Source organism: Tiliqua scincoides, chromosome 1 (genome assembly GCF_035046505.1).
Source record: "Tiliqua scincoides isolate rTilSci1 chromosome 1, rTilSci1.hap2, whole genome shotgun sequence".
Taxonomy (NCBI): domain Eukaryota; kingdom Metazoa; phylum Chordata; class Lepidosauria; order Squamata; family Scincidae; genus Tiliqua; species Tiliqua scincoides.
The window spans coordinates 79887792-79911597 of NC_089821.1; the positions used below are offsets into that span (position 1 = coordinate 79887792).

General features: G+C 42.0%; 1 protein-coding gene and 1 pseudogene across 4 annotated transcripts in view; both read right to left on the minus strand.

Moving 5' to 3' along the window:
* ADCY5 (adenylate cyclase 5) overlaps positions 1 to 23806 on the minus strand; it is a 289872-nt gene that overhangs the window by 18866 nt on the left and 247200 nt on the right. For all 4 annotated transcript variants that reach the window (XM_066611798.1, XM_066611797.1, XM_066611796.1 and 1 more), the window contains 7 exons: positions 23035 to 23057; positions 17445 to 17589; positions 15312 to 15409; positions 6100 to 6187; positions 4182 to 4298; positions 3358 to 3522; positions 1780 to 1955 (listed from right to left, as the gene is read on the minus strand). In XM_066611798.1, the coding sequence (XP_066467895.1) occupies positions 1780 to 1955; positions 3358 to 3522; positions 4182 to 4298; positions 6100 to 6187; positions 15312 to 15409; positions 17445 to 17589; positions 23035 to 23057 (812 nt within the window). The remainder of the gene's footprint in view (positions 1 to 1779; positions 1956 to 3357; positions 3523 to 4181; positions 4299 to 6099; positions 6188 to 15311; positions 15410 to 17444; positions 17590 to 23034; positions 23058 to 23806) is intronic.
* On the minus strand, positions 9992 to 10105 carry LOC136638060 (5S ribosomal RNA; annotated as a pseudogene).

Sequence of the window (23806 nt, forward strand, 5' to 3'; positions counted from 1 at the left end):
GTTATCCTAGAAATTGGGTGCAATCCTATACATACTTACCTTAGTAAGCCCCACTGGATACAATAGGAATTACTTCTGAGTAGACATGCATAGGCTTGTGCTCTTAAAACAGTGATTTTCAACCTTGTTCATCTCACAGCACACTGAGAAGGCGCTGAAATTGTCAAGGCACACTGTGCTGCAGGCAGGGGACTCGTATCCACCAATGATATATGACTGTCGTCCCGTCCCCCCCCAAATTCTGCAGCACACCAATGTGCTGTGGCACAGTGGTTGGAAATTGCTGTCTTAGAGTATGGTCTTAAGATCAGTTATTAAAATCAGGATTAAGGGGAACCTACTGTAAGACCTAGTGTTGTTCATGCAATCAGATTTTGTTCACATGGTTGCTCTGAGTCTGACTCAATACCAAGAGTGGAACTACTGTGGCATGGCTGTTTCCTGCTACCCCAGGATAACACTTAAAGGAAGAGATGTGTGCTTTTTTTTTTTTGGTATTGCGCATATGGTTATGCCTCACAGCAGCACTGTAGCTTCAAAGTGAGGAGATGCTAAGGTGGGATATAACTACTTGACTAGCCTCACCCATTATAGCTTCCTTCAAACATTAGTAGGAGCAGCAGGGAAGCTGCCACACTGCCATAGTTCCCATACAACAAGCACTTATTTAATCAACAGGCATTAATCTGAACCTACTACATTTACAGCTCTGCTTCTCTTTTTCAGTCTCATCTAGGCTAGCACCCATTAGAAGAAGGTGAAATGCAAGGCAGTACTGAGATGTTCAGTTCTTGTCTTCAGGAGCAGTAACCCTCAAAGGTTAGAGGTTGAGAGAGTAAAATGGATGTGTGGTGCTATCATAGTATTATACAGTTTGAGGCTTGGTGCTCAAGAGCAATAGCTACTTGCCCCCCAAAAAACAAACAAAACCAAAACAACACAAATGGCATATTATGCATTTTGGGTACCCTGAGGTTGATTTTTAGTTATCACTAATGGTGTTAGTGGACACTTGGTGAACACCTGGAAGTTCAGAGCATTTCCAGAGATAGAGAAACAGTTGATAGCCTCATGCCCACATATTACCAGTGCTCCATAACCACCAATAATATTTGGTATTATTTCTGAAATGTACTTGAGCAGTAAGTTTTACTGAAATTAATTTGACTTACTTCAGGGATCTATGTATACAACTGGCAAGTAACAACAAAGGAGGAAATTCTGCAGAAAAAAACCCTCTTAGGTGGTTTTCTTTTTCAAGCCACCCTTACTTAGCTGGCTGTGTATGATACAAATAACAAGAAAGGCAATATCTTTGTAAGCAATTCAGCATGACTAAGGATGCAATCCTAACTGCACCTTAGCTCTGTGCAAGTCCCTTGCACTGGCCCAGGAGGGTCACAAACATGCCATAAAGCACATTTGTACTTCTTCAGGAGTTGGCTGGGCCGGCGCAGGGACGCGCGCTGGCTTGTGGACGTTACATCCAACCTCCACGCCAACTTGGGGAGGGAGGATTGCAACAGCCGAGCTTTCGGTCAAAAATAAAAACACAGTAGCACAGCAATATGTTAAGAATCACCTTAAAGGCAGATAACTTATAAAATATTGTATCAAAACAAAAATGTTTTAAAAGCTCAGTGGGAGGTGCTCAGCAGAGGTGGAATTCCACGATTATAGTACCTCTGCAGAAAAGGCTCTGTGCCTGGAAGCTGTCAATTAATGCATTTGCAAAAGACATTTCCAAGGGTTTAAAGATGCCTTCTTAAACAAACTTACATGGCATTGGCTGTAACCAGAAGATCTGCATTGTCAAAGAGAGTCACCCCCGGCACCTCCACAATGATGACATATATAAATTCAATAATCAACATCAAAATGAGTTTCCCGATGCAGCTGATCTGAAGGAACACAGAGCAGGCCAGGAGGCTCAATAAGACACTGTAGGTAAAATACTGTGCAAGGAGTTTTGGAGGTGGCAGAAGGGCAGGAATGGGAAGAAAACAAAAGAGAAAACAAAAATCAGTTAAGCAAGACTGTTGCCAACAAGACAATGACATGATGTCTTAAGAAGGAAAAATTGTAGTTAATATTCATTTGTTTCAGTGAATCCCTATAACTACAGGGAGGCCCAGTATCCACAGATCCCATATCTGTGATTTCATGTATCTGCGGTTCTGTGGATGGGTCCCCCATGTCCACCCCTGGAGGTGAAGAGAGCTGTGCTCCCTTCACCTACGGAAACTCTTCTAAGACCTACAGAGGCTATATACACCTGTGGCTCTACGGCCTCTGTGGGCCTCAGAAAGGCCGTTCAGGCAGAACAAAAGCAACTTCCAGTTTAGGCTGGAAAAATGTGACTTCCCACTGGCCCTTTTAATGCCTTTTAAAGGCATAAAAAATCACTTCCGATTTTATGAAAAAAAAACAACCATTCTGAGGCCTACAGAGGCCATGGGCGGACCTGCATGGCTACTGCAGGGCTCAGAAGAGCCTCCCTTGTATCCCTTGTATCCCTTGTATCCACAGTTTCAGGCATCTGGAAGGAGTTGTATCCACAGTTTCAGGCATCTGGAAGGAGTTCAGGAACACCTGTCCATTTGATTAGCTTAGGTTACACAGCAGGTCTGGTAATTTGAGGTTAATGGTGGCACCACATGTCAGGCCAGGCTTATAAATGGTAAATAAGAAAATTTCTTTAGCATTATTTACCAGGTATAAACTGAGAGTCCACTGGATTAAAACATAAGTTTAATGGTTAGGATGAGTAAATATATTTAAGAATTTAAATGTTTCTTAAATATTGCAGCTCTCAAAATATCTAAAGTTTGTGGCTCTTACATTAAGCAGGTTTGGCCACCCCTGGCCTATATACTAGTAAGTGGTAAATCTAGGAGTCACTTGGTGATACTAATTCTTCCTAGAATATAAGCAGGAAGAACAGCAGCCAGCAGGCTTTTCCTTGGGGTGCCCTCTGATGATGCAGAGAGCTCCTGAGTAAGCATGATTGATAAAGCCTGGAACTGGAATGGTATCACTTCATTTGGTGTAATATGCAGAGGTAGTTCTCTACATAACCAAAGGAGGGATCTGCTACCTCTAAGTGAGGTACTTGCAAAAGATCTCATGTTGAATTCTTGGCATCTCTAGTTCAAATGATCTCAGAACAGTGCTAGGAAGGGCCTTTGCCTGGAGACCTTGAAGAATTGCTGCCAGTCTAAGTAAACAATGGGCTGGATGGGCCAATAGCCTGTCTCAGTAGAAAGCATACTTCCCATGTAGTTTTGTGAAAGTGCAGGTTCCAAATGTTTCAGTAAATACATACATATGTGTGTGTTTATTGTATGTAAAGGATACCTCAGGAAAGTTGCAGCTTGGCTGGGAGCTGGCACAGAATCCTTGTACTGTTCCCAGGCTGTAATTGGAGGCAGAATAGCTGATATGGCAGGTGTTCACCTGATGTGGGGTGATGTTATACTCTGCAGCCACACAAGCACGGATATCCTTGGTACTACATGTGAACTGGCCAAAAGCAAGAGACCAATACGAAATATTAAAAAATTTTTTAAAAGGGATGCAACCTAAGACGTCAAGACAAAGAATTGGATTAAAAAATCAATAATCAACAGAATCAATCAGTCAGTACATTCAATAATCACATTTTGCACAACAGGAAATAGCAGACATTTGGGCCCAATGATATCAATGATATCAAACATATTCAGTAAATAATGATCACAAGAGAACCTAATCTGATGGCATGCACAAGATCAGCGATCTCTACTCACAACCCAAATTCCATCGAGTCTTGTTTATTTATCGTGCATGTGCCATGACACTTAGCATTGGGAAATCCCAGGGAGAACAAAAGTCCTGACATGTCTTAGTGCCAGTCAAGATAAGTCTCAGTTTTCTTGTATACAAAATCCTTTTTGAATAAATCAGCATTGCTTTCATACTGTGTATTTCACAGATGTAAAACTAGTTGACCCATTGTGTAAGTTGTATTGTATGCAATGGTGGGTTAGAAGGAATTGGGAAGTGACTATAACCTGAAACTCAGCTTGCAAGAAGCAGCTTGTCTGCCTTTCTTTGCAATACGTCCCATAGTTTATAAAACACTGCCATACTGTGACAGGGCTAAATCAGCAAAGGAATATATGTACAGGAGTGTAACATACCATATTGACAAAGGCTGAGAGGAAAACCAGTACAATGGTGAAGACCCCAACAATAGTGCTGTTGGTTCTGGACTGAACAATTTTTCTTGAGAGAGTCTGAAGTGGAGCTGGGAAAAGCTAGAGTCAAAAAAGAATGTGGAAATCATGATTCTGTACAAAGGTCTTGTACACAGAATGTTCATTAACAAACAAAATGCCAATTTGGAGAGAACTGATAAATTAGCATCTGTCTTCCTGTGGGTAATTTTAGGGGTACGAAGGCTAAAGAAATGCTCCTAGAATTTAGATAGTAAAAATTTTGCAGAACTATATAGCTTCTCTGCAAAGTGTTAAATTTTACCTATCACTGCTCCACAATTCCATCCCTAAGACAGTGTTTCCCAAACTGTGAGCCATGACTTCCCAGGGAGCCAAAGAAACCCAGTCAGGGGAGCTGCGGAACCCACAAAAAAACCCGCTGCCTAACACAATGTATAGGATTGCAGTCCTAATGGGGAGCCGCAGCCAATGGCTCAATAGGTCAAGGGAGCCACCAGTCAAAAATGTGTGGGAACCACTGCCCTAAGAGAAATATGACACAGAGAAATAACAGCTCCAAAATCCTTCATTATTACTGCAACAACTAAGCTTTTAAGTGATTTTAAAAATTGTGTGAAATGTTTTATATGGTGTTCTTTAGCAATGACTAATCCCCCTGCCACCTCCTTTTTGCTCCCCTTTTCTTCTTGCACAGTTAGAGGGATCACAGTTAGAGTGTAGGAAGCAGGCCACTTCCTACACAAGCATAATTATGAAGCTGTTTGATGACAGAAGTGCTGATTAGCCGGTGCCTGTTAAGAAAGAAGGGAGAAACACCCTGCAGCAATACCAGTGCCTTTAAGCTGCTGACTACCTGCATCCAGCACAAAAAAACATCCATTTGTCTCCTAGAAAGCCAAGTAGGATAGAAGTTAAGTGAGTAGATTGGGGAAGATGAGCCAAGTTAGCAAATCATGGCACAATACAAGGTGGCAAGGAGCTGTCAGATCATTTGAAAAAGTCTGACAGTGCTGGTGTTAAATAAAGCATGTCAGTATAACAGCTCTTGGTGTTGCAGATGAGTCATGCCAAATACCACTCTAGTCTAAAGTTTAAATTGGGTACTGTACTGGGAGCTTATTTTTTCACTATATCCACCACACTCAAAGATACCAAAAGAACAGCCTGGCTAATCAGTGTCCCATCAAGGTCTGAAGCAAGTAAAGGATTCAATAATTACATATTTAGGATTCTTACTGATTGATGTCATTCAGAGAGTAACCAGATCCCAGGTTTAGGAAATGCATCCATCTTTGAACTATTTTCTTATATTTGAGAATCTAATGGCTTATTATTTGATTATTGGGTAATAATAGTTCAAAGCTGTGTAACTGAAAGTTGTGTAACTGTATTTGTTAATCAAAATACGTGATGCAAAGGATGAGAACAATTTCATTATCAACACTTGCACTACAGTGCTCTGCAATTTAGAATGTGGGTGAAGTCCTAGACCAGCAATGTCGAACTCATTTGATACCCTTGGCCGAACACCATTCATGGTGCTGGCTGAGGGCTGGAAGTGATAACATAAAGCAGGAAGTGACGCCAGTAAAACAGGTGATGACCAGAAATAAGCACTATTAGACAACTACCAAAATACAACAGCACTATGCTTCCATTTTTAAGAGACTGAGGACCCAATTCTATCCAACTTTCCAGCACCGATGGAGCCTTGCCAATGGCGCATGGGCTGTATCCTGCAGTGGGGGACAGTCACTGAAGCGCCTCAAGGTAACGAAACATTACTTTATCTTTGGGTTGCATTGCAGCTGCCTCAGTGCTGGAAAGTTGGATAGGATTGGGTCTTAAAGTAAATAAAATATAAATGACTACTACTCACCTTTATGCAGGAGTAAATGACGGAAACAAATACCACTGTGGTGAGGATCACCAAACAAGTCAGGTAAAACCCCAGCATAAACATGGAGCTAAAACCAAAAAAACAAAAACAAAAACAGAGCCAATGTGGGATGTGCATAAGGAATAAAACCCAGTACAAGCACTGACAGAAGTGAGAGAAAATTATGTTGGACAATAGAAAACAGATCAGTTTAAAATTCAAACATAGGCAGAAATGGAAGGCAGACGGTATACTGACTCTAGGTAAAACCATGCTGCTGAGATAATAGCTCAGAGAGTGCAAAAATCTTTGATTAGAGATTAACAGGCCAATCCTGTGCTTCCCAGTGCCAAGGGCTACAGTGGCACTGAAATGGCTACAGCTGCATCCCATCAAGCTGGGAAGCATCGCGGGGTTTACTCAGGGTAACGGAGTTCATGCTATTGAGCAGATGCAGATTCGTAGAGACTCGTGTCAGGACTCCTGGGCCAGGAAGGAGCTTAGGATATGGCAGCAGGGCCTACTTCCATCTCCACCCTCTCCCGTCCTGCTCCCTTCCCCCTGCCACGCCTTCCCCTTGCCCTGGAACACCTCTCCCCAGCCAGACTTACCAGTCCACCGCCCAGAGCTCACCCAGAGCTCCAGGCAACGGTTGTCACTCCTCCGCCTGGCCATGGCTCAATGCAGGCTGAGCAAGTGCCAGAGCTGGCCAAGCAGTAAGTGTCACAAGGGTGCCTTATAGCATGTCTGCAACACTGCATGCCAATGCTAGGCCTGCACGCACCCAATAGGATTGGGTCCTATTAGAGTGTAAAAATCTTAATGATTAGAGACTAATTAAGGTGGGTCAACCCTTACGTCATTAATAGAGAAAAACAGTAACCCTAAATGGCAGCTTTGTGAATCAAAGAATGAAAAAAAAACCTGCAAGCAAACGTCAAAGAATTCACGGAGGAGATAAAACTACATTCATACTGCTTGAAATCTGTCCTCATGTTGTAAACCAAATCGAAAACTAGTTTTCATTGGTTCTTAAGAACGCTTTGCTAAAATGTATCCAATGCCTCAAAATAGAATAATAAAATAACAACATTTCAGTATTTGTCAAGTATTTAAAACTACTAAGTGGGCATAAAATTAAGAAAAAACAAACTTGTTTCTGCCACTTCCTCCACCGGTGTCTATTAATTTAAAACTATCCTCACTTTTGCTTTTGTTATAGTTTTGTTGATCAGCTTTCTGTAGGCTAGAGAAATATTTTAGCTTATGACTAGAACAACCAGCACACTAAAGTGCTATTTCATAAAGGCAGAAAATATTTTGTGGTAATATCTTCTTTAAAAACGAAAGAAAACACATACAAAAATAAAGTCTACAAATTCAATGAGGTGTTTATGTTGCAATTTGTACTGTATCTAGTTTTCCAGTACTGTAAAAATAGGAACCAGTTTGCACTAGAAAACCCTTTTCAGTAAACCTTCCCTCAATCCTTCCCTCAGTATGATATGTTAATAATATCAAGGTGGAGAATACTTTAAGGGTAAAATCTATTGGTAGTGAATGATAGAGGGCCCAATCTTGTCCAACTTTCCAGTATTGAGGTAAGGGGGAAAAATTCCCTTACCTTGAGGAGGCTTCCTTGATTGTCCCCCATTGGTACGGCTGCATTGTGCTGGAAAATTGGATAGAATTGGGCCCTGAATTAGCATTCTGCACCTAGCTACACCACAAACATGTTATCAATTCATACCTATTTTACTTCAATAGAACCTTAGTATTGTTGCTTGGTAAAGGTGCACCTGAAAATTCTCTGACAGACATTCTAAGCCCCTCTCACATATCTACAATTCTTAGATTTTCCTGAGGGTTCAGCTAAAGATGTCACTGGACGATCCAAGATTGGATCTGTCTTTCTGTCACTCTATTCTTAGTTCAAATCTGTCATGATGGGAGGGCAAGGTGCAAACTGGATTGGGGGAACAGCTATGGGAGACAGGATGCTTACTCAAAAATCCCTCTCCTGAACATGCTATTTGTTCTGCAGATGGTAATGATAACCTAAAACCAATGTTCATGAACGCAGGATCTGAGGTGTGTGCCCAAACTGGCGATAATCTTCTAAAAAGTTATCTTGCATGTCTGTGGTAATTCTGAGCAGCAGATTATTGTTTATTATTATTTCACTTGCATTTTACATATTTTTGTATGAAGATAACAAAATGCTTGAAAGCATTCTTAATTTAGCATTTTCACATCTCAACCCTTTACTTTCCAGGAGTGCAATCTGCAGCCTGCCTGGTCCATGTTGCTTCTGCTGGAAACGGAAGTGATGCAGTTTGGGGTCCCAGGTTGCTCTCCTACTGCTCATTTCAAACAGAAGTGGTATGGACCAGACTACAGGTCACACTCTTTGTAAATAAACTAAACGGAAGAGTGGTGGGCTTCAAACTGTTTATCCCTGCCAACTTGTAGGTGGGCAGAGGTGATGTGGAGCGTAGCAGTCTCCCCCTTCATCTTGCAGCACTGGAAGAATGGGGGAAAGGCTTCTTACCGCCTTGTTGTTCTCTGTCCTCATCTGAAATTTGAACTTTAAAGGGAACTCATCTGTTTAAACTGTTAAATGCCATGCAAGCATGGAGCAAGGGAAGGGCTAGTGAAATGCTCTTCCCTCGTGCAGCATTTAAAGTTTAAAAGGATGCATTCTCTTTCATCTCTAGACTCCATGCAAGAATGGAGCATGGGAAGGAAAGGGAATGATCCCATCTGCATTTAGTGAGCAGCACTGAATGCTGCATGCCAACATAATTTTTTTCATGAGCCACCTTGGGCACAGGTTCATCACCCCTTACCTAGAATGTAAGGCCTCATTCAGAGTATAATCTTCAATTCCATTTTCAGTTTGACTGCGGAATTCATCAGTGACACATTTTCATGTTGGGTTATTATTTTAGAAAAAGCAACAACAACAAACATAACAGAGTCTCCCCTCCCACCTCCTGCCGCTCACCCTCATCCATAATTCAACAGCAGTGATTATCATGCTCAGTAACATTAAGTGTAGCCACATGAAAGCCAGCTGGGTTTCATGCACTTTCCTGACTACAAAGAGCAATTCTACTTACTAATTTATTCACAAGGCTTTCAGGGCACTCCTGCTGATTATAATAAAGCTACCATTCCCATTTTGCTGTGAGTTTTAGAGCCGTCAATGCTTTCTGCCAGTAGCTGAAAAGACCAAAGCCCAAGGTAGCTGCTCTTTGATCGCTTACTTTGGTAAAAAGACCAGTATGGTGGGATGAGTGGAAATCCGGCACCAAAATCTATGGGATCCTAAAGATGAGCAGATAATTTTTTCTCTTCAAGAAAAGAACGCAATCCACACCATTCCTGTATACTATGTAGCTTTAGGAAAGTTAATGGAACCACTCTGGAGCAAGTGGGCTGTGGCCCAAAATAACACAAATTGTATTCTGAATTTAGAAGTTACATAGGCAAACTGAGCTAATTTTTATTGAAACAAGGCTTGAAGTGAATAATTTTCGGGCAAGAGGCCTCTAGGTCCAAACTTTTTGGCAGGAGGGCCACATCATCAATCTGACACTGTGTCAGGGGCCGGGAAAAAAAGAATTAATTTACATTAATTAAATGAGTTCTTTGCATCTGTCTTCACAGCATAAGACCTTGGGCAAATACCGTTGCCTGACCAAGGAATTAAGTCAGATAGAGGTTGAAAGAGAAGATGTTTCAGACCTCACTGATAAATTAAAGACCAATAAGTCACCGGGCTCGAATGGCATTCACCCAAGAGTTATTAAGGAATTAAAGAATGAAGTTGCTGATCTCTTGACTATGTAATGGTTGGCAACCTTCAGTCTCGAAAGACTATGGTATAAGCCTATAGCTCCCGGTATTCCCAGGCGGTCTCCCATCCAAGTACTAACCAGGCCTGACCCTGCTTAGCTTCCGAGTTCAGATGAGATCGGGCATGTGCAGGGTAACAATATGCAACTTGTCCCTCAAAACAGCCATGGTGCCAGAGGACTGGAGGATAGTAAATGTCATACCAATCTTTAAAAAGGGAAAGAGGGGGGACCCGGGAAACTATAGGCCGGTCAGCCTAACATCTATACTAGGTAAGATGGTGGAATGCCTCATTAAAGATAGAATCTCAAAACACATAGACGAACAGGTCTTGCTGAGGGAGAATCAGCATGGCTTCTGTAAGGGTAAGTCTTGCCTCACAAACCTTTTAGAATTCTTTGAAAAGGTCAACAGGTATGTGAATGCAGGAGAACCTGTGGACATTATATATCTGGAATTAGAGGGCAGGTCCTCTCCTGGATTGAGTCCTGGTTGAAGACCAGGAAACAGAGAGTGGGTGTCAATAGGCAATTTTCACAATGGAGAGAGGTGAAAAGTGGTGCTTTTCAACCTCTTCATAAATGACCTGGAGACAGGGGTGAGCAGTGAGGTGGCAAAGTTTGCAGATGGCACCAAACTTTTCTGAGTGGTGAAGACCAGATGTGATTGTGAGGAGCTCCAGAAGGATCTCTCCCAACTGACAGAATGGGCAGCAAAATGGCAGGTGCGTTTCAATGTAAGTAAGTGTAAAGTTATGCACATTGGGGCAAAAAATCAAAACATCACATATAGGCTAATGGGTTCTGAGCTGTCTGTGACAGATCAGGAGAGAGATCTTGGGGTGTTGGTGGACAGGTCGATGAAAGTGTCGACCCAATGTGCGGCGGCAGTGAAGAAGGCCAATTCTATGCTTGGGATCATTAGAAAAGGTATTGAGAACAAAATGGCTAATATTATAATGCCGTTGTACAAATTGATGGTAAGGCCACACCTGGAGTATTGTGTCCAGTTCTGGTTGCCGCATCTCAAAAAGGACATAGTGGAAATGGAAAAGGTGCAAAAGAGAGTGACTAAGATGATTACTGGGCTGGGGCACCTTCCTTATGAGGAAAGGCTACGGCATTTGGGCCTCTTCAGCCTAGAAAAGAGACACCTGAGAGGGGACATGATGGAGACATACAAAATTATGCCTGGGAAGGATAAAGTGGATAGAGAGATGCTCTTTACACTTTCACATAACACCAGAACCAAAGGACATCCACTAAAATTGAGTGTTGGGAGGGTTAGTACAGACAAAAGAAAATATTTCTTTACTCAGCATGTGGTCAGTCTGTGGAACTCCTTGCCACAGGATGTGGTGATGGCATCTGGCCTGGATGCCTTTAAAAGGGGATTGGACAAGTTTCTGGAGGAAAAATTCATTTTGGGTTACAAGCCATGATGTGTAAGTGCAACTTCCTGATTTTAGAAATGGGCTATATCAGAATGCCAATGCAAGGAAGGGCACCAGGATCCAGGTCTCTTATTATCTGGTGTGCTCCCTGGGGCATTTGGTGGGCCGCTGTGAGAAACAGGAAGTTGGTCTAGATGGGCCTGTGGCCTGATCCAGTGGGGCTGTTCTTATATTTTTATGAGCCAAACCACAGTGAGAATTAAATTACATTGGAGATTTCCATGGTGACTGAAAATAAATGTTTTTGTTAAGAAGCTCTCATGTTCATCGCTATCATCACAATACGCAACAGCTTCACGCTTCTGTCAACACCGCATGATTCTGGAATGGTTAAGCTATTTCCATGTAATGGACTATGCTAGTACTGGGCATGATATCTGAAGACTCTACCAAGTGTCTGTGTTTGGTAGAGGTGTTATAGTGTATAAAAAACCAGGAATTCCACTGTAGACTTAAAGGCAAGAAGACATTAATCAGTTTTTTTGCAGGGAATTGAGAGAAGATGGACTCTTTTCACAATGCCTGGATGTGAACTTATTCCTTTATCAGGCAAAATTTCCACTCAAGTGCTAGAGTGAACTTTAGTGAGAACTTTAGTTCTCAAGTGAGAACTTCAAAGTCATGGCTCTTAGCTAATATGCAAGATTTGTAACAAATATGATTGAACCACGGTCTCTGAATTCTGAGGCCTGTTGAAAACATAGTTCTCAAAATTCACCTAAACACCATTTACAAACAAACCAGCAAACTACTAAAAACAAGAATAATTCTTCTGGATGTTCCACTGAACTCTTTTATCAGCTGCAACATTTATCACATTTACAGATCAGTTGGTCTACCCTTTCTAGCGGGGTAGGCCTACAGGATAAGGCCTTGGTTCTCAAACTCCTCAGAAGTTTGAGAACCAAGGTAAGTGTGTGCAGGGACAGGGAAAGGCAGTAGCATGATCCCCAGGATCTTGCCACTGCCAGGGCTGATTGGTGGTGATTTTCACTTACCTGAGCCAGCGTCTTCCTCCTGGAGGCAAAGGGAGCTCTGCAGAAGCCTCTGCAGGGCACCCCAAGCCACTAGAAAAGTTTTTTTTTTTAAAGTCAGTGTCTGCATGCCAGCAGATAGAGGCGTACAGGGCGGGAACAGGGAGGAATGGGGTGATCAGGACGGGAACACTGGTCACAGCTAGTTCAGTTCCCTTAGAACAGTGGTACTCAAACATTTCCGGCCAGTGGCTTCCTTGACCCCCGTGGCTGTTGGCCATGACTCCCCATCATGTTCCTGAGGGCTGGAAGTGACATCATTAAACAGGAAGTGGCCAGAAATATTAACTATATTAAATATAATATTATAATATTATATTAAATATTAAATATTATTTAATATTTAATATAATATTAAATATTAAATATATATTAACTATATTAATATTAATTATATTGATCATATCATTAATTAAATGCAGAACTTAAAAATATATTATTAATACACAACAATATACATGCTTTATAAATGATCAGCTGCTGATCACTTTTGGAGACAGGATGCTGGAATAGGTAGATTTTATCTGGTCCAGGAGGATTCATTTTTTTACTGTAAGCATACCAATAGAATTGTTTTATCAAATGAACTTTGTGAACAACCAGTCTGACCAACATTACACACACACACACACCTGTGGACCCCAATCCAACTAGTCATTTCTCCCATTCTCCTCGGATAGGATTGAACCCTTTATTAATTTAATGAAATTAAATTTTTCCAGCAGCTGGTGGGGAAACAAAAATATACCATGAAAATATATCAGAGCTGAAAAGGGTTTGGTTAGGAAGCTGATTTGTCTCCTATACTAGGAGATGCACAGCTCAAGCCTATGCATGTCTACTCAGAAGTAAGTCCCATTAGAGTCAATGGGGCTTACTCCCAGGAAAGTGTGGATAGGATTGGGCTGGCAATCACTTCATCAATGGCTGATAAGTATTCCCTTCAAATAGCAAGATTCATCACTTTAAAAATACAGCCTTTCCTCTTCAAACAACAAGATTAATAAATCACTTTAAAAACAGTACCCTTTTTCTGCTCCTGGCCAAGTAAAGTGTGTGCTTCTCTCTTGGCCCCTCCCCCTTTGCCAACTGCATAGAAACAACTTTAAGACCCCTGGTGACTGGTAAAATAGGAAGCATTTTATTTGCAGAGAGGGAGGAAAGCGGGAAGGTTTGGAGATCGAAAGGGGGAAGTGGAAGAGCGAGGGGGTTGAAAAGAGAGATTTCACTTTGATGAGAAGTGATCCCAGGCTGGGAACTAGGAACCAACCAGACAAGGATCAGAGAGGGTTAAGGACTGCAAGCTGAGCATGCTCTGTACTTGCCAGATGGGGGTTGGAGTCAAAGAGCGAACACAGAAGGCGGCAGCCTCAGAGTGGAGGGAGAAGAGGGCGGGGCAGCAGCAGCCACTCTCGCAGTTGAGCAACTCCCATTTCTTCTGCTTTAAAAAAAAGCGCAGACGACGGGCAGAAGATGGGCTCGTATTCTGCCCAGGGGAATGTCCTCTCGTGACTGCGAGAGGACATCCCGTGTCTCCCTTTTGAGTTCCTGGCGCCTCCCTAAAGAGCCGTGCCGTACAGTTTGAATAACACTGCCTTAGAATATGGAATGTTTGGGTTCTATTTCTACAGAAAAATGCATTTCTACAGAAGAATACTGATAACATGCAATGTGTTATATTATGGATTCTAATTTGGAAGAAAGACCTTCCCATCTCCGCAACGCTTGAGCATCTGCTTTCCCACTCAATCCTTCACACTCAAAACTCTCCTCACTTACCACACTGCTTTTTCCCACTTTTCCCAATTTCCTAAACTGGACAGAAATATATCACTCCCATCCCCACAACCCTTGAATTTTTTTGTTCAAGGGGAAGAATGAAAGCAACACACACCTGATGTACTGCTTCATTCATCCTGCCTAAAGCTCCACTGTATTCATCTCTTTTGTAAAATAAAAAGTGCCTTCTGAGGTGCCAGTTCAACTTTTCTTCTTGAGGGACCCATTCTGGGACTGAAAGTGACAGTTTAGAAATATCTCCCCATTTAAGTGACTTTTAATTGACAGATTAATTAATAAACAAACAACCCATTTCTAGCTGGTGTTGGAATAGGCAATCTGGAGGGTGTCTGCACTGTATCCAGCGCAAGCTTGGGCTGTCTGAGGCTTGGCCCGAGGCAAGGGGAAACTTTTTCCCTTACCCTGGGTTTACTTGGATCTGCGTCACCTAAATCAGTGACGCAAATCCGAGCTGCCTGGGAATGCCCAGGGTCACCCAAGAATGGGGCTAGGATCCGGCATAAGTGCTAGATTCTGGCCCTGCCTCCCACTCCCCGCCTGCCCACCCACAAGAACGTCCACGTCCCACCCTTTCCTGTGCTGAAACGCCTCCCTCCCACCCACCCCATGCCCCCCCGACCCCTGCACCGGCCAAGCTCAACCGGTGCCAACTCCCCTGTCCCTGGGGCCCACTTTGGTGGGGGAAGGTCGTTGCATGTTGGTGCGCTGGCCTATCTCCCTGAAGAGTGGCGCGGAAGTGCTTTATGGCACTTTTGTGGCACTCTTCAGCTAGCACAAGGGACTTGTGCCTGCCAAAAGGGCACTTTGGATTGCGCCCTAAATGTAATATTAGAACATCCCAATATGACATAAAGGTTGCAAGACATTTAACAGAAGAACACAACAGGTCACATCCAGAGCAACACTTCTGTGAATGGAATGATACACTGTGAATGGGTCATCTGATAATGGAAAAAGCATTCTCGCGCAGAGTCCTACAGATTACCACCTCATTGGGTGTTCTTTCATGCAATGAAGTGCAATAAAGTCAAACCACACAAGGAAATATATGAAGATCTACTCACTGTGGCACAATTGTGATTTGAACAAAGCAGATGAAGAGGAAGACTAGAGAAGCACAAGCCACGTATGCACCAAATCGATCATCCACCTGTTTGGAATACTGCAAGGGAAAAAACCATTTATCACACACTAAATATTGAGGATTAATCCCCTTATGCAGCTTGCATTGCTTAACATATGGTTCTGCCCTACTTGTGCCAGCTTCCAATAAGATTTCAGAATGGCAACAGAAGCCTGAGAAATGGAAATAACATGAGATTACCATTATAGGGATCCTGAAAATTCATATACTGGAGGAATTGGCTGGAAAGAAGGACACAGGTCTAACACGTAAGCCAGGTGTATCACCTGCTTCAAAAGTCTCTCTGAAAAATCCCTTTATTAGTGACTGCCTTTGAAAATAATGAGCAACAGGGATTTAATTAACCTAAATAAGTTTCTTTTTCTCTAACAGCCATACCATGGTGAAAAAATAGATGAAAGTTCCTCATCAGACCATTCTTGTTAGGAGCAACAGACTATGGTTGTTCCCAAACTTTTTTCAACTCTCCATTAGGGCTACAATCCTTTACACTGTATAGGACACAGGGTTTCTCGCGAGTATTCCACAGCTCCTCTGACTTGTTACCACAGCTCCCTGAGCTCACAGTTTGGGAACCACTAGATTATGGGATGACATCTAATGATGAAGGAGTAGGCAGAACCTCCAAAACAGCAACTCATCAGATGTTCTTTACCTGTTCAATTGTGCTGTGACAAATTCAATGAAGAACTCTGGAAACATTGGTGTGTGAAAACCGCCTCCCCCACCTCAAAATCAACTTTCTTGATGTAAAGCACATTACATGAATGCACATGCAATAAAAGTGACATGTGCAGTACTGGCATCAATCTATACATGGCAAAATTAAGTATCATTGTTTAGAACAGATGACAAAAGAAACCGAGGGCTAAAAATAGTTGCGGCACACGCAGGGGGAACCAGGGGGAAGCATGAACCCTACAGTTGTCCGGCTGCTTAAGGAGCGAGAAGCAACCCCGTTTCCTGCCCCAACAAGGACAGCAGTCGGGGAGCTCAGGCAGGACGACTGCAGTCCATTTCCTCACAACTTGTTCAAAAGTAAAGAAGGGGCCAAAGCCCCAGAAAAAAAAGTTTTGAAGGTCAGGTAAGCTGACCAAGAAAAAACCCAACCTACCCTGCCTAGAGGCAAGGTCAGTCTGGGGAATCGAGGGAGCCCCTCCCTCCGGAAGACTTTGTAACCTGACCCGCCTGCCTGAGAGGGAGGAGCTTCCCAGATGTCAAGGACTGACCCTGCCATGGAGATTCCACCGGAGAAGCAGTGTGTTCAGCACATCCACCTGAGCCTGTTAGCTTTGCATTGCTCCTCCCTTCATCATGACTGCAGCAGGCCAGCAGACCATCATCATGTGCAGCTATGAGTATGTTCCTTAGGGCGCAATCCTATCCTGCTCTGGAACAAGCAAGCCAGGAATCTTGCACTGTATCCAGTGCAGGATAGGGGCCAAAAGCAGCTCAGCCAGAGGTAAGGGGAAACTTTTCCCCTTATCTCTGGGAAAGGCGCCCTTTCCCCTATGGGTCTCCAAAGACTGGCACCACCTCTTGAGGTGCAGCAAGTCCGAGGAGAGCAGAGTGGCTTGAAGCCGCTCTGCTCTGTCTGGGAACAGGGGTTGGGATCTGGCATAACTACTGGATTCCAGCCCCACCTCCTGCTCCCCACCCACCCCCGGGGCCACCCATCACCCTCCCTCCCCCCACCCAGGAACTCCTCCCTCCTACTTCCTCCCCGGCCCCCGCCTACCTCAGAGCCTTGCGTTGGCCCACCTGGGCCGAAACAAGTCTCGGTGCCTCTCTTGGCACAGAGGCTTGTTCCAGCCTCTGCGGGCCTGAGCGCCAGCCTTGCTGACTCCCAAAGAGGTGCAAACGTGCCTTATGGCCTCCATCAGCACAGAGGCTTAGCCGACTCCCAAGGAGGCGCAAACGTGCCTCATGGCATGTTTGTGACCTGCCTGGGCTAGCACAAGGGAAATGCGTTGGCCCATGGGTGCTTTAGGATTGCGCCCACAGTCACTAATGGATCCTCCCCACAGTTACAAATCCCCTCAAGAAACATTACCTTCTTCTCCAAGTCAAGCTCCCTGAATGTTAAGAGGAACTTGCGAACATGTTCTGAACGTAACCGGTCAATACTTCTGGCATCAATTGCACGACCTAGAAACTCATCCACCTCATCTTCTGGATTCATGCTTTCCTGGATGTTCCTAGTATTAAACAAACCAGTTACACGGGACCAAAACCAAAGAGGCTTCTCCAAATTGTCTCCCCAGAATAATTTGGTTCATTGTCTTTGCTTACCACAAGTCTGCTCCATGTTTGTACTGACATTTCAACAGTACCTTTTTCTTTTTTCAAACCAGCGAACAGATTTAATGCGCACTAGTTGACCAAACACATTGACCAGCTATCTACTTTCAATTTGGAACTATTCACTCATTCTGTAGCAAAGTTAGCAAGATTTTGAATTCTAAGTGAAGGAGCTTTCCAAGATTCATAAATTCTCTAGAATTCTTATAAATAACAGATTATGGTCACTAAGAGCCCAATCCTATTCTCACCACCACTGATGCAGCGGCACCAAAATGGCTGATTTGTGCAGGGGAAGGTATTCAAAAGACCCACACTAGAGAAAAAGACTCCAAAATATTCTAGCTTATGATCTTTGTGGTGTCTCCAAGGTCAGTTTTCCTTCAACACATGAAGGTTCTGATTTAGCTTAAGTTGCATGATGCATAAATCAACTGCCAGAAACAACTGCACAGCCCAGAACTTGAATTATTCATCTCAAATTCCCGTAACTAAAAAAAATTCACTTGTCTGCTCTAGAATCTCTGCAATAAAAATGTTACTTTAACAAATATCCTTAATTGCTAAACAACACCAGTGATAAATCTGGTGCATGCTCTCTCTCGCTCTCTCTTTCTCCACCTCTCATCCCACTCCACCCTTTTATCGCTGGTCTTTCAAATTCTTCAAATGCCACTGTAAATCTAGCTAGTGTTTACTAGTTATAGAATGTTAGCTCTGGAGTGTTTAATAAAGTCAGTGTTATTTATCATCACTCGAAATGAAGTAGGTTTACATAAAGGTAATATAATCCCAGCTAGGGCCTTTTCATGGAAAGATGATAGAACCTGGGGTATTTATGTGTTTTGATAAGTAAGGAACTTTTTGAATAAAATTAACACAGTAAGGGAGCAGTTGGTTTGCTGTAGAAAATTTGTGGTATGTTACTGGTGCATGTTTTTTCTTAAATTTGTTTCCTTGGTAACTTGCAATTCGCATGTTGCCATGCCCTAATAATAAGGGAAGGAGGGGGATTCAAAATGGTCATAACCTTGTCCAGAAAACGGGCAGCATCTCCCTTATGTATAGTCATACATCAACCATTCATGGCTCCAATTAATTTTATGCTCTATAATTTTGATATAGTTTTGGATCAATAGGTTCTTGAAAAGATGCCAAGTGGAAAAGAAATGGGAGGACACACACATCATAGTAATGATTCTTTATAAATAGCACCTTAGCGATGGCTTCCACAAAAATTTGGCTATAAACCAATGTGGAATTATTGTTTGAGGTACCAAAGAGCTTAATAAGAAACTTATAATGTATTTAGTCAGTCATCAGAACACATTTGAGTTCTTACCATTCAATACATATGGATGTGAACAAACATGTTTATCTGTGAGGTGTTGTTTCATGCTACAAGAGGTCAATAGTAGACATGTGTTAGTGATCACAGCATACGTTTTTCATGGATCTTACACACTGCAACTCACATCAAGAAAAATGCATGTGGACATATCACGTGCATCAATCATGTTCACTGTTATCATCTGAGGTCTGTGTGTCCTCCACCGTTTCACACTTTTGACTGTTATTCTCATCTGCTTTTATGCAGCTATACATCAGTGCATAGCAAACCCCTAGTGATGGCAGCTGCAAAGTTCTGAAGCAGCAGTGGGCCTGACAGGGGTGTGTGCCAAAGGTGCTGCATCTGTGGGCCCCATGGGGGTGCTGTCCCCACACTCGCCATGGTGCTGCCTCTGTCCACCCTCTGGAGCCATTCTGGGGGGTAGGCAAAGCCCAGTGCAACCTTCTCCTCGATGCTGGAAAAGCTGTCCGAGGCTTCTGGAGTGCCTTTACTTCTGGTTATCTGTCAGAAACCAGAAGTATTTTTAATGGCACTTCAGAAGCTTTAGATGGCTTTGGAGCATTAACGGGAAGGTCGTGCGAGGTTCAGTGCAGCTGGGTAAATATGGGAGGGGGGCAGCATATCCATAACTATTATGATGCACGTCTGATCATCTTATATGAACACGTCACTAACTCTAGAATAGCCTGTGAACTGGTGGCATCATAGTCATTTGGGGGAATAATACTATTGGCTTGTATCTCCTACCAACATATAGTACAGTCTGGCAGAAAAACAATTACTTTGGTATGAGCTTGTGTATCCCTGTGAAGCTGCTGAAAATGAATTAAAAGAATCTGAACTATCTCACTCTTTTACCCAGTGAACTGCATATAATGACAATGCTGAGGTACATCAATACTTTCCTCAGAAACAGCAATTGATAAATTGAAATTTATTTGTATGCAACAATGTGCTATTATTGTAGGTAATGTGCAATGTGCTATTATTGTAGGTAAATATGTGCAAGGAGAACTATTTGATAATTGTCCAAGCTCTGTTCAAATTGTACACAAATGTATTTCCTACAGTTAATCCAGATGTGAAGGACCACATCTAAACATGCCACTGATGGAGCTCTGAAGATTGCTGATGAGCAACTTTTATAAGTTATTGAGTTGGCCCATCTATTCCAGAAAATGAATGTGTATGATACAGTTTTTGAAAATATTCTCAGAGGCAAAGCTGTATATACTGTTTCTATATATACAAATGGAATGAGATCTATGTTTGTTCATAAATACAGCAAGAACAGCCTGCTAACAAAAACACAGTATCCTGCAGTGCCATAGAAGAATATCATGGTCTTGAAGTTGTGAATCAAACATGAAAGTGAGAGGTGGTCTAATAAGGATTCCTGCATATCAGCCTGTATATGTTTTTTTCTGAATTGCACCTGTTACAGCTGTTCTGGCTGCCTGATGCAGGAAAATATCACATAAAGGCAAGGACATTAAAAAGATATAAAGTTTTCTTAGAGTGTCAGGTAAGCCAGACTTTTTGGTCTGCTTCTTCAAATTAAGAAAAATTAAGTTCACAGAAAAATTCATGGATCTATTGAATTTGATAACAAAGGCTGCAATTGGTGTTGATAAAAAAGGATGTCTGTTACAGAAACTTCATGGGCAGACAGAATACAATGACTGAAACAATATAAAAATCAATACCATCAACCTGTGGTCTTCTATGAGAACGCTGAAACTTAAATGCAGAAGACAAAGTCTAAGATTGAAACTGTAAAATGGCATTCTAATGGGGTTGAAGGGATAAGATAGTTTGTGAGATTGCTGTTTGCCAAGTGTAGACCAGGTGTAGCTTGCTAATGCAGACCATTAGCCATTAGGTACTTGGCATGGTTTTGCACACTCTTCATGGCTGAAAGTCATCCTGCATACCAACAAAAACAAGTGACCTTCTTTCAATTTTGACTCTTACATTGGTGAACTTTCAGAAACTGATGCCAAGTGTCAACACACACAGGAGTGTGTTTCAATATTCAAAAGGTATGGCATGGCTGCAAAGCCTCAATAATTCTTTATTCATTCATATGCTATATACGTAGACTATATACCAATGGTTTCCCTGACCAATTGCAGTCCTACTGTAGTTGCTATGATGAAGGTCAAGTTGTGCTTGATAAACACTATATTCCTATGTTTTTCTCATTCCATACGTCTGATTGTCAAACAGCAGAGCATCAATTGCAAACCACATCACAGACTAGGATTAGGAACATCTCACTGAAAATGCTGCTGTCAGATATGCAGACAAGAGTGTTTTTAGCAGTGTCACACAAAATCATTCACAAATTTGGAAAATGACAGAGGCATGTAGTTGTGGGATGGGGAACAACAATGGCAGTCACTCATTGTCAACTAGACCACTTAAGGAGCACACAAAATGAAGCTGATGATAAAATGACACTCCACACACTTGATGCACCTTCATGATGTGTTCTCTGTTCCCATGACCTTGGTCCCTGTTCACTCACCTAATGCAGATATGGTGATATGATACCTTATGCTATGCCTACAAACATCTTACATTGCTAGCAATGGTCAGAGCAACAGGAACACTGGTCTTCAACCTAATTATTATGCTTAAGGTGTCAGGCAAGGTCGATGGATGACTTGATTCCCATGCCTATACCAGTTGTGATACCTCTGGTGGCTTTTGGAAAAGGCAAGTTTTCTTGCTGGAAGGGTCCCAGCAATCAGATGAAAACACTTTAAAAGATTTTGCTGACCTTGGATTGGATGCAACACCATCAGATGTTAAACTGCTGCATTAAACATTTTGTTTGCAAGTTTCTTATGCCCAACTCTACAAAAACTAATGTTGAAGATGTCAGATGGGGTCTGTTCCAGAAGAAACTGCTGAGTTAGAAAAGATGTCACCAGTACTGTCTGCTCTTCACCTAGTTATACTATGGGCACAATGCCAACATACAGTACAGAACATGACATCATTGCTAACCTGGGCCTTCCATCTCCAGGGACAGGTTCTGGATAGGAGACAGAAGACAAAAGTATTGTGCTCCAGATGATTCCAATGCCACCAGCTCCACAGGCTACTCTAGAGTTACTGAAGTGTTCATGTAAAAAGACCAGAAGCACATCAAAACTTTGCAACCATTATCAACATGGACTTGCATGCACTGCTATGTAGCTGCATGAAAGCGGATGAGAATGACAAGTGTAAGAAGTGTAAGAATCAGATGGTACACAAATGTCAGATTATAACAGTGAATGTAGCTGATATATATGATATGATTTCATTCATGCTTTCTTGGTGGAGTTGCACTATATAAGATCCATGAAAAACATATGCTGCAATCACTAACACGCCCCTAGCACTGCCTTCTTTTGTAGCATGGAAAAGCAGCTCACAGATAAACATGTTTGCTCACATCTGCATGTACTGAATGGTAATTGTCTATAGCCATTCTGCTTAGAGTCACTGTTTTACTTTTTTTCATTTCATACTTTTACATAAAGTGATATCAAAAATCCAAGTTGGCCAACCAACATACAACCCAAGACCCTTTCTATATGAATTACCTTTTTAATGAAGTTCATTAAAGCTACAATAAATTAATTTTTTAACTGTATTTATAGCTCATATTTTCCCCATCATGGAACTCAAGGCAGCATAATGGTGTTTCCAAGCATTCCCCTATCTAGGCACTGACCAGACTTAGATCTGCTTGGGTTTAGCACTAGGGCAGTTATTTGTCCCATGCCCCGGGACCTAACTCTTCAGTGGAAATGTGATGAGAGGGAAGGGTTCCTGTGTTTATTGTATGGATTTATAAGGGTGTACTGTGTTCCAAAATGCATTTGATGAGGAAACATTTTCTGATTTAAGAAGCAAAAAATGCAAATATAATCTCCATATTTTGCAGATGGAAAACTTCACATTGCAATATAAACAGTTATTTTTTTTCTCTTACTTGTCTTTTGGATCTTCAAAACCCTGAAAGGAAGATTAGAAAAAAAAATAAAATTAGCCAGCAAATGACCTTGAGCACAATGAAGACTTCTGAAGCATCGACTGAATAGACTCACTTAGAACATACATTTATCAACATCATGCTGACAGAGCCTGGTGTCAAGACAACGTAGTATTTAACAACTATAGGTCAATGCGCAGAACTGAGTTTGACAGTGAATTAAAGATGGGCATAAGGAAAGTTGACCATAAAGGGAAAAATTGTGGACTCCAAGTCTGCCTTGCCATCCATCATTTCTGTGGATATTAGAGATACTTCCTTGGGACTGAATCTCATTCACGGGAACACCATGGTCTAATTTTCACTACATGTACTTACTTACTTGATAAACAGAAATATAAAAATAATATGAAAGATAATACAAAAATTACACAAAAATAAGACAAAAACCCAAGAACATGTGTTTCATATTTTCAAGCATTTTCTATCCTTCCACCACTAAGTTTGGGTAAGTTCTAAAAATAACCAAAATTTACAGCACATGGGACCTTTGTAAAACCCCATCTTTCAATTTATATAACAACATAAAATTATATAGAGTGTCTCCATGCTTGATTAGGCATTTGCAAGTTTGATTTGTCCTTTAAAAAAGTAGTCAATTTGACAAGATTTGTTGTTCCCCAAACACTTAGCGACAATTCTCTTTTGGATATTTCCTGAATATGACTTCAATTATTACCCAAAAACAACTTGAATGCTGGATATCATTTAA